The sequence below is a fragment of the Otolemur garnettii genome, unplaced genomic scaffold (assembly GCF_000181295.1).
Source record: "Otolemur garnettii isolate 467f Iridium unplaced genomic scaffold, OtoGar3 scaffold00054, whole genome shotgun sequence".
NCBI classification, from domain to species: Eukaryota; Metazoa; Chordata; class Mammalia; order Primates; family Galagidae; genus Otolemur; species Otolemur garnettii.
In genome coordinates this window covers 1075294-1085533 of record NW_003852449.1, presented here as the reverse complement: position 1 = coordinate 1085533, position 10240 = coordinate 1075294, and the positions used below count along the sequence as shown (strand labels likewise).

The window sequence follows — 10240 nt, the reverse complement described above, 5'->3', positions numbered from 1 at the left end:
GGCTACAGCCACTCACTCTCACTGCTAGGAGGGCCCAGCCTCCCAGGGCCTCCGTGACATCAGGGCTTCAGACCAAACAGGTGGCGGGAGGCACAGCCCCTTCTGGCATCCTGCAGGACACAGGAGAGCCCTATTTGCATTTTCTCTGAATCCCAACCCTGCACCTGGTCCTCTGCCGGGAAACATCCAGTAGGTGACACTGGCTGGTGTGCAGGCCATGCATCGGGCACCTCTGGGGGCACCACAAGTTTGGGGGGCCTCTCCCTCCTTGGCTGTTCAGACCCTAGAAGCTTCTGAGCATCATCACCATCCCTGCTGCCCAAATCTTCTCTTCCACTTGACAGAGGAGATTGGATCAGCAGCCCCAATGAGTAATGAGCCCGCAGACATCCATCAGCAGATGAATGGGGATCCCCAAATGTGGTGTAGCCAAAAAGCAGTATGTTCAGCCCTAAGAGAGAGAGAAGTGCTGGGACGTGCCAGGGCGAAGGGGCCTTGACAGCAACATGCTAAGTGTGAGACCACACAGTGCGGGACTCCCCCACGTGAAGTGGCGGGAAGGGGCTCGCCTGCAGCTCGGGCAGCACATCGATGGTGCCTGCAGGACAGTAGGCGTCCAAGTGACTGCTGATGGGGCCAGATCTCTAGGAGATGATGAAATGTTTGGGAATTAGATGGTGGTCATGGTTACACAACTTTGTGAATATACTAAAAACCACTGAATTGTAGCCTTTCAAAGGGTAGGATTTATGATATGCAAACATACTGTTCTATTTTTTTTTTTAATTTTTAAGAAATACTGAAGGTCTTCATGGGGCCAGAGTTAGGATGGCAACTGGTGGGTCCCCAGGTGGACACCCACCAGTGCCCTGACACTGTGGGGGAGGCCCCACCCCTGCACTGCGGGGGGAGCGAGGTGGGGGGTGCCCAGCCCTGCACTGTAGGGGAGGCCCCAGCCCTGCATGCAGGGAGGGTGCCCAGCCCTGCACTGTAGGGGGACCCCAGCCCTGCACTGCAGGGGAGGCCCCAGCCCTGCACTCCAGAGGGGGTGCCCAGCCCTGCACTATAGGGGGGACCCCAGCCCTGTACTGCAGGGGAGGCCCCAGCCCTGCACTGCAGAGGGGGTGCCCAGCCCTGCACTGTAGGGAGGACCCCAGTCCTGCACTTCAGGGGAGGCCCCAGCCCTGCACTTCAGGGGAGGCCCCAGCCCTGCACTGCAGAGGAGGCCCCAGCCCTGCACTGCAGCTGGCTCAGCCCACTGCAGGGAGCTGGGTGCCCACCTGCCCCAAGGCCAGTTGGGTGGAAGTTGGGCTCCTCCTTTCCCCGCCTTCAAGAGGCAGGGAGAAATGACCTTCCCCCCAGGGCTCGATACATCTCAGATAACAGGCGTTTCAAAAACCTTATCAGACTGCTCAGTGCTAGCACTGTCATCATTAATAGCAAGAATGCCAAATGCTCTTTATTCAAGGAGCATTTTCATTGAAAAGACTTCTTTTTTTAGTCCGTTCTATTTTTACAGAAAACCTCTCTGAACTGATGGTTTTGTTGCTAATGTTTTCATCTTGTTAATCTCCTAAGCCTTTTTATTGCTGTGGGTTTTTTTTTTCCTCAATAATCCCCTCTGGTGGGAAGCCTTGTGAGCAGTTTACTGAGCAGAGAATGCAGATTAAGTTCAGGGTGGCCTGGTTGGACATGGTGGCATTGTGCCCTCCCACAGTGACAGCACCCCTCTGATGGTTGACCCCTTCCAAGTGCCAGAAAGGAAGATGACCTTGCTAGAGACAGGGTGCCAGTGAATTAAGTCATTTTACCAAAAGACAAATGACCAGGGAGGAGAGGAGAGCACAGTGAAGAGGTTCCCTGCTTGTGACTCAGGAATGGAGGAGGTGGCTGGTCCCCAGGGGCCCATCCTTTAGCTGGTTCCTGAGGGCCGATCTCTGCTTCCAGAACTGCTGCCCTCCTGCTGCCGACTGAGCCATTTTCTCCTTGGCTTTCCCTTCCATCTCTTCCTTCCTTCTGCGTCTGGCTCCGCAGGTCCTATCTGAGGCTTCTGTCAGGTCTGGGGGACTTGCTCCTGTGCAGTAACCCTACAGGTTCAGGAAGATGCCAGGCTGCTCTCTCCTTCCTGCAGAGGGATCTCCCCTCCTCCCCCGCCCCCCACCCACCCCAGTCCGCCCAGCAGCAAACTCCTGCAGGGAGAAGAGCACAGTCTGCAGCAGACCGTGCCCCACTGTCCCCTCTCTCCTGCGCTCCTCACCCCTTTCTCCCTTTCTTGGGACTTGCCAGCCCCACTGCTAGCTGACAGAGGCTTTATGCAAAGTACAAAGGGGCTGTACCTTTTCAGGAGGCTGTGCCGACATGTACTGGAAATTTGTCATGACAACCTTAAAACCTGTGACAGTTGCATGTGAGTGGTACCCAGAGGTGCCCAGTGCATGGCCCACACACCGGCCAGTGTCAGCTCTGGACTTACCTACTGGACGTTTCCCTGCAAAGGATGGGGTACAGGGTTGAGATTCAGAGAAAATGCAGCTTAGGGCTGAGTTAGCCGAGATGTTCATGTCTCTGGCTCCCCAAGTCTATAGTTTCAAGGTTTGGCTTTAACGAGCCCCCATTGAGTCCAGCACGTGTGCACACACTTCTACCTGCACCATGAGGACACAGGCATACACGTAGCACCCTGCTCTCCGCCACCACTGTGGAGCCACGGCTCAGAGGCCCGACACCAAGAAAGGAGGGGAGGTTTGGGAGAGAAGTCATACCGGGGCCTCCAGGATCGGTGACCTAACACCACAGACACTCAGGACCACTGCTTCCTTTCTTTAAAATCTCCCCCCAAATTACACATAACACACAAATACAGGTAAAATGGGGAAAACAGTTCAGTGGACTGTATCAAGGTCGTACCTGTCAGTGTGGTATTTATTGTGCTGTAGCTTTGCCAAATGTTATCATTGGGGGGAACCTGGAAAGTTGATGTATCTCAGATAATAAGCATTTTAGAAGCTTTTGATTATTTGTTTGTTTGTTTGTTGTGACAGAGTCTCTGTCACCCTGGTAGAGTGCCCTGGTGTCATAGCTCACAGTAACCTCAAACTCCTGGGCTCAAGCAATCCTCTTGCCTCAGCCTCCTGGGTAGCTGGGACTACAGGCACCCACCACAACACTGGCTAGTTTTTCTATTTTTAGTAGAGACAGGATTTCACTCTTGCTCAGGCTGGCCTCAAACTCCTGAGCTCAAGGAATCCACCTTCCTCGGCCTCCCAGAGAGCTGGGATTACAGGTGTGAGTGAGCACCATGCCTGGCCTGGAAGTTCCCATCACACTGCTCAGAGCTGGCATCATTGTGGTCAGTAGCAGGAAGGCCACACACTCTTCACAGAGGGGGCACCCTTGTGGGTCCTCTCTGCACAATGAGGCCCCTGCTCCCACTGTATCCTGGGTTCTGTGAACCTACAAATCAAGAGGCATTTGCCCTGAGGCCCTGCTGGGAGAGTTGGCAGCCTGGAGCCACCCTGAGGAGGCCAGGGGCTCAGAGCTCCTCTGCAGCCCCTGGCTCCCCCAGCTTCCCATGGAATGAGGGCTGCTCCCTCCCTACTCCTGAGTTCTGCTTCCTGTATACAGATGCTCCATCTCGTAGACCAGCTGTGTGATACTGGGGCTGACATTAGGGATGTGGGCAAAGCCAGGGACGTAGCCTGCATCCCTCCCTTGCCCACATTCAGTGGGCACTGAACAGTCACATCTGCCACCTGTAACAGCTCATCCATGCCCCTCTGCCCAGCACACAGCCCCGTGTCAGCTCCAGCACAGGCCACCAGAGGGGGCTTCTCACTGGTCCTCCCACCACCAGCCTCGCCCTGCAGGTTATTAACACAGTGGCCAGAGGACCCATCCTAAAATCAGATCTGGTTACTCTGTCACTTATAGTTGGCCAGTTGCCCTCATCCAAGTTCATGTTCCTGGCATATAAAACCTCATAGTCTGCTCTGAGGAGCTCTGCTAGAGCCGTGTGCTGGGTGGACGGCCCCTCCCACCTGTCCGTGTCACTCATGGCCTCTCATCTTTGATGTGTGTCCCTGCTTCCACTGTATCCCAGGTTCTCTGATCCTCCAAAATGTAGGTGTGGAAGATCCTGGGTGGCCTCAGCAATCACCCACTCCCTGGAGAACTTTCATGAGATGAGGTCACAGCCACCTTGTGCTTAGTCTTTTATCTGGCACGTGGAGATGCTGAGGGACAGGTCTACATGCATGCCCAGGGCAGCCCTCGCCCAGCCCTGCAGCCGGGGACCCCATCCCTTTCCTCCTTTATCCCTTCCCTCCTTTATCCCCCAGCCCTTCCTGCTTCATCCCCCATCCCTTCCCCCTTCATCCCCCAGCCCTTCCCTCCTTCATTCCCCATCCCTTCCCTCCTTCATCCCCCATCCTTTCCTCCCCCTTTACCCCCCACCTCTTCCCCCTTATCCCCCATCCCTTCCCTCCTTCATCCCCCAGCCCTTCCCTCCTTCATCCCTTCCCTCCTTTGTCCCCCCAGCCCTTCCCTCCTTCATCTCCCCCCCCAGCCCCTTCTTTACCTGGCACATTTTTCTCCTGCCAGCATCACCTACAAAAGTCACATTGAAACCCTGTGAAAGTGCCCTCAGCTTCTGAGACACTAACCCTTCCGCCCTCTGTTCCCACTGCTTGCCTGAGTACGTCTCCATCATAACAATCTCCACTCACAGCATCCCTAGGGTTCATGTGGCTGCATCCAGCCCGGAACTCAGGTACCGGGAAAGTGAGAATTGGACCTTTTCATCTTAGTTCTTATACTCGATATGGCTCTTCGCAAGAATAGCTGATGGCCCAAGAGGGCAGGCTGGAACACAGCCCTTACCTGCCCACAGAGCCTGGGAGAGCCGGCCTGCAGGGCACTGCTGTATGTGGCATGAATGAAATCGTCTTGCTCACCCCAGGCTGTTGTGTGCTGCTTCCTCCCCCAGATGGGGTGGACCGGACCTCCACGATCTAGAAGCCGAAGATGAGAGTGACCGCGCTGGCCGTGAACCGACTGCTGCGGGTCCAGTGTCAGCATCTTCAGGGCTGCGCAGAGTCCTCCAAGATACGTTCAGCCTCTTTCCCCCGGTCCCTCTCCCGTTTTGATTTGTGAGAGCGTAGGTCATCCTTGTAAACGTATCAGTAGACCTGGGATTGGTCATTTTGTCATTTGTTTCTGTCATGGGACGGTTTGGTGTGTGGGGTGGGGAGGGGTCTTAGGGAACACAGGCCTGGGAAGGGTGGAGGGGATACGAGGAGCTTCCCGAAAGCGAAGGGGAAGTCAGAGTCCTGGCCTGAGAGGGACGCGGGAGGGAGGGGGCCTTCTAGGAAAGCCTGGCGCACAGACCGCAACAAGGGCACGTGTGTCCCAAGGAGACGGTCCTGACTGCATCTCCCCGAGGCCTTGCTTAGAAGACCCACAAGAGAGGGCCCTGCAGCAGCAGGGGTGAGAAGGAAGAAATTCTCTCCAACAAAACTCCAGATAAACTTTGATTTGTGTATTGTTTACATGACAACTTCAAAGGGTACAGAATGTGTAAAGAGTTTGGGCAGAACTTCTCTACAGACGATGGTCTTTGTAAAGGATGTGTTGTTATGGGTTCATTTTTTTCTCTATTTTTATAATAGCAGCAGGGTTGTGTTTTAAAATGGCTGCCAAGCTCTGCTTCTCGGGAAGGGGGTGCCCTGGGCCCCTGTGTCACGTGGGCCAGAGAGGTCTTCTCTGCCAGCAGGTGGGAGGGACATGTAGGTGGAGGTGAAGGACACAGATGTGGCCAGAATGACACAGGGTGAGGGCATGAGGTTGATGCCACCACGTGGTCACTCAGAGTCCGAGAGAGCCCATGGCCTCCTCCCATGCTGGCTCTGCTTATCCCCTGCCCCAGGTCCCCGGCACGGGGCTCCATCCTGTCCCTCCCAGCCTTGCTCCACAGCCACACCAGTGGGTGTAGGTTCCCCTGGAGGAGGAAAGGCAGGGATGGACTCTTCCCTCATGAGAGGTCTGATACCCAGATGGTGGGGTTGCTGGCAGGACCCAGAGCCCAGGGCTGCAGCCCCTCCCCTCAGTCACTGCTGAGGAAGAGCAGGAGGGGAAGGCCCAGCAACAGTGTATAAAGGTCACAGCAAGTGCCAGAGAGAGTGCGCAGGGCGGCGGGGCCTTCAGTGCAGGCGGGGAGGGAAAGAAGGCGCAGGGAAGGGTAGTGTCACGGTGGAGACAGTTACGGGTTTCCTGTGTAGTTGGCTGATTTACCCATCCACACAGAGGGGAGAGAAAGACACTCATTACACAGTGAGAGCTTAACAAACTGTGGTACCGCAGAGTAATAGCTCTATTTCTTAGGGCAAGAAAAGCTGCGTTTCAGAATTTGATGCGGGGTGGGGAGGGTATTAGCAGAAATGAGAGCAGTCGCGCTCAGTGCTGGAAAATCGGGTTGTGTAAATGTGGGGAGGATGCTCAGCCAGTGGCTAGATCAGGGAGGGGGTGTAAGGCTGGTTTATTAAATGGATGAGTCTGGGGTTGTGTTTTTTAAGTGAAGTCAGAGTCAAGATTAACATAAGACCATGAAAATCACTGCACTCGTTGGTGGGGTGTTTTTAAACTAATGGAAGTATATATAGATTTTAAAGGCCTTAATGAAATCTAAACAACTTTCTTTTACCTTCAAGATTAAAAAGGTAGACCCACCCCAGTCTGGAACACTGCAACACGGTTGTGAAGTCCTGTACAGTCTAGAAAGGTGACAGCAGTGGAACCAGAGAGCACCTTCCCTGAGTGGGGAGCCCTGGGCCCACAGTCACAGGCATGGCGTGTAACAGGTGCAGACCTCTCCTTGGGTAACTGACCTCTGAAGGTGCAAGTCCACGCACAGAAAGAGACAGCGTTTCTTAGTTAATTATTTTTAACCAAGTGCCATTAACATTCATCTTCCACGTCCCTTTTCTAAACAAGCTCAGTGTTATTTGGGGAATGTGTCAGGATGGATGACCACAGCTAAGGCAGGAAGAATAGGTCAAATGTTGAAGGCCAAAGGTAAGACCAGAGGGTTTGGGGATGTGTTTTTTGGATGCTGAGAAAGTTGTTAAAGAGAAGAAACCACGTATTGCACACTTTGTTGAGAAAGAAGAACGTGTTCAGATCTCTGCAAAACGCATCTGTAAAGACTCGTGTCGTTTTGAAAACAGACTGTGAACACAGTCACATCAGCATGGATCCTTTAAAAGGAAGAAGAGACCTTAAAGTATTTGCAAATCTGAATTTCTATTTATTCCTTCACTGAATAGAGAAACAACAGTTATCTGATTATTAGAGATATTATTTTGGATATGTTACTTATTAACTTGCTATGGCTGGTAACCATGATAAAGTCTGTTATTAATAACAACATAATTCTTTTTTTAAAAAGAAAGAAAAGCTTATTTTTCATTGACTATGTACAGATTTATCTACTTAGTTATGTTTTGCTATTAGTGTTTTGTTTTTTAAGTTGTGTGTTCTGATGAATCGGAGGAGCCTCCCGTCCCCCTCGTTCTGAGTCCTGTGCTGACTGTAGGTGTACAGCGCAATTTACAAATCCTAAAGCAAAAGAATTTTATTTATAAAAGAATCAAACAGTTGCATGCACAAGGCTGTGAAGTCGAATATTTAGTACTGTAGCGGCAGTGCCTTTTTTGTATTTACCCACTGACCCCCAGATGCAACTGTTTTATATTAATAGTAAGTGATTTAAAATCCCAGGGTAAAATCTATTTCACTACATGTTCCCCCTGTGTTCTGATTTAAGCCATGTGTCCTCGCCATCTCCACACTGTCCCAGGGACGGTGGTGTCCTGTAGAGTTGTTGTCACGTACGATGTTTTACTGGTGCTTTTATTCATAGTGGTTTCTTACCAGAAACAGTAGGAAGAAACTCGTGAACTGTGTACAAGACATGAGACGCTGCTGCTGCTGTTTTTTCCACATGCTTTTGAGTTTCACTTTTTAAACAAGAGCCAGCCAGCAGGATAGACATGCTAGGTCTGCCTGCCAAGGGCGGCTGTTTGCACCACACCTCCTGATCCTATGTGTAGATGGTCCCTTTTTTTTGGTCCCCAGGATTTGAGCTACAGCCTGGTCCTGTCTCTCCCATTCATTGAAGAGACATGAAGGGAAGCCGGGCTTTCTTTGGAGGTATCCTTGGCTGCCTTTTACGGAATGGAGTCTTCCCCAGGTCCTTTGGTCTTCTGTTCTTCCACACCTCTGGTAGTTACTGCTGGTGCAGAGTTTGTGGATATGTCTCCCCGGGTCCAGGCTGGGGGCTGGGCAGGGCTGAGCGCACAGGCACGAAGCCAAGAGGACAGCGAGGGGATGCAGAGCAGGCCCCCATGTCCTCAGCCCTCTGGACAGGTCTGCAGCAGGCGGCTCCAGCCTGGGCACGGGGAGGCAGCCTGACCAGGGCACTCAGGACTGCCTGTCGCAGGAAGAACCTACCGAAGGATAATTTGCACATGGGGCTGTGATAACACTAATGTTGACTTTTTTTTTTTTTTACAAGTCATCAGAGATGTTTGCAAAGCGTGTTTTATTTTTTTGTAACCCCTTTATCTTTACTTAAAGGTGAATGTGTATTCCTCTGGGAGGAATAGGAAGAAAACAGGAATGCTAGTGATGTTGAGCAGAAGATTCCTCCCTAGTGCCCCTGACCTCCTGTGTCCATGCCTAACGTTGCTGACTTTTACAAAGACTTCTCGTTGCATGCCCCGTGCAGGCACCGTTGTATTGTGCGTGCATGCGTTTCGTCCTGTTTTCCTGTATAAAGTTAGTGAACAAAGAAATATTTTTGCCTAGTTTATGTTGCCAAGCAATGCATATTTTTTAAATTTGTCATATATGGAAAGAGCATGTTTGTTACATGTAAAAGCTTTACTGATATACAGATATACTAATGTTTGAAGATGCTGTTCTTTGCAAGTGTACAGTTTTCAGATGTTGTTACAGTGAAACACCCTTGTGGTTTAAACTTGCTACAATGTATTTATTACTCATTTCCTCCCATGTAACTAAGAATCATGGCTATATTTCATATCAACGTTATACTGAAAGTGAAGGGAAATGATTAATACAAGGTTTTGTAACACTGGTGTGTGTCTTTTTTTCTTTTTGTCGACATGATCGATTGGAAAGTGAGAACTGAGTCTTAAAAAAAAAGCCCACAAGCAAGAGCGGGCATGAAATCCCTGTTCACTGTTCCCACCCGGCATTCCACACAAACTACATCTTCACCTGTGAGCGGCTCTTAAACAACACATGGCGGGCAGGGTGTAGAAATTTATGCAGTTTGATCTGTGCCTGGAATAGCCAATAAATGTGTTTAGAAACATGCCTCTGAGTCAGGGGACACAAACTCTACTCCTGCAGGCACTACTGGCTCTCCACCTTCACTGCCTTTGAAATGCTTCACACCTTAACCACAGCACAAACGTAGCCTCCTTGGAGCTTTTTACCTACACGTAGCATGAATCGCGTCCTCTTACTTCCAATTCTGGTATGATGCATACTAATAAAAGTTTAAATGTGTCAGGTAAGCCCATCCTGGCTGCAGAGTCATGCCCGGGTCTGGGTTCTGGCGCCATCACCCTCTAGCTGTGTCATCGTAGACAAATTAACCTCTCTGCATCTTGAATTTGCTTTGGGTTTTGACCAGTGATGTTCTAAGTTCATGTAATTAAACTTGTAACCTCTCTCCCTTGCAAAAAAAAAAAGAGTAAAAATAAGAAAATGTAAGATATGGAGGTCACTGCCATTGTCAACTCCCTGCAGAAGCCACCACTTGACATTACGGCAGTGACCACTGCCCTCCTCACCAGGCTCAGCTGCTCAGGAGATGATGCAAGAACCACACTGGTCCCTACAAAGAAAGAAATCTCTCATAGGCTGAGGCACAGAATGAAGTTCCTCATAAGGTTGGATTCTTGTAACCCACATGAGCTGCTTCTCTGGGCCTGATGGCAGCACTGGTAAGGGACAGCAAAAGAGCACTGGTGACAACTTGAGCCCCACTGAAACATGTGGCACCAGGGTGATGTGAGGCGGAAGGGTATGCGTGCAGCGTGGCCAGTGAGTGAGCAGATTTTACATGACATCTGCAAAGCTATAGCTCTTTGCTGGCAATCTCTATAATAGAATGTTCAGTGCTAGGGAGGTTACATGTTACCTGTATGGTAAA

At 51.0% G+C, this 10240-nt stretch overlaps 1 protein-coding gene across 2 annotated transcripts in view; it reads left to right on the top strand.

Annotated features, from left to right (window-relative positions):
- The window catches only part of SAMD4A (sterile alpha motif domain containing 4A), an 85775-nt gene extending 76624 nt beyond the window's left edge, over positions 1–9151 (top strand). For both annotated transcript variants that reach the window (XM_023514478.1, XM_023514477.1), the window contains one exon: positions 4985–9151. In XM_023514478.1, coding sequence (XP_023370246.1) covers positions 4985–5013 — 29 coding nt within the window. In that variant the 3' untranslated portion in view covers positions 5014–9151. The remainder of the gene's footprint in view (positions 1–4984) is intronic.
- Positions 9152–10240: the final 1089 nt, after the last annotated feature.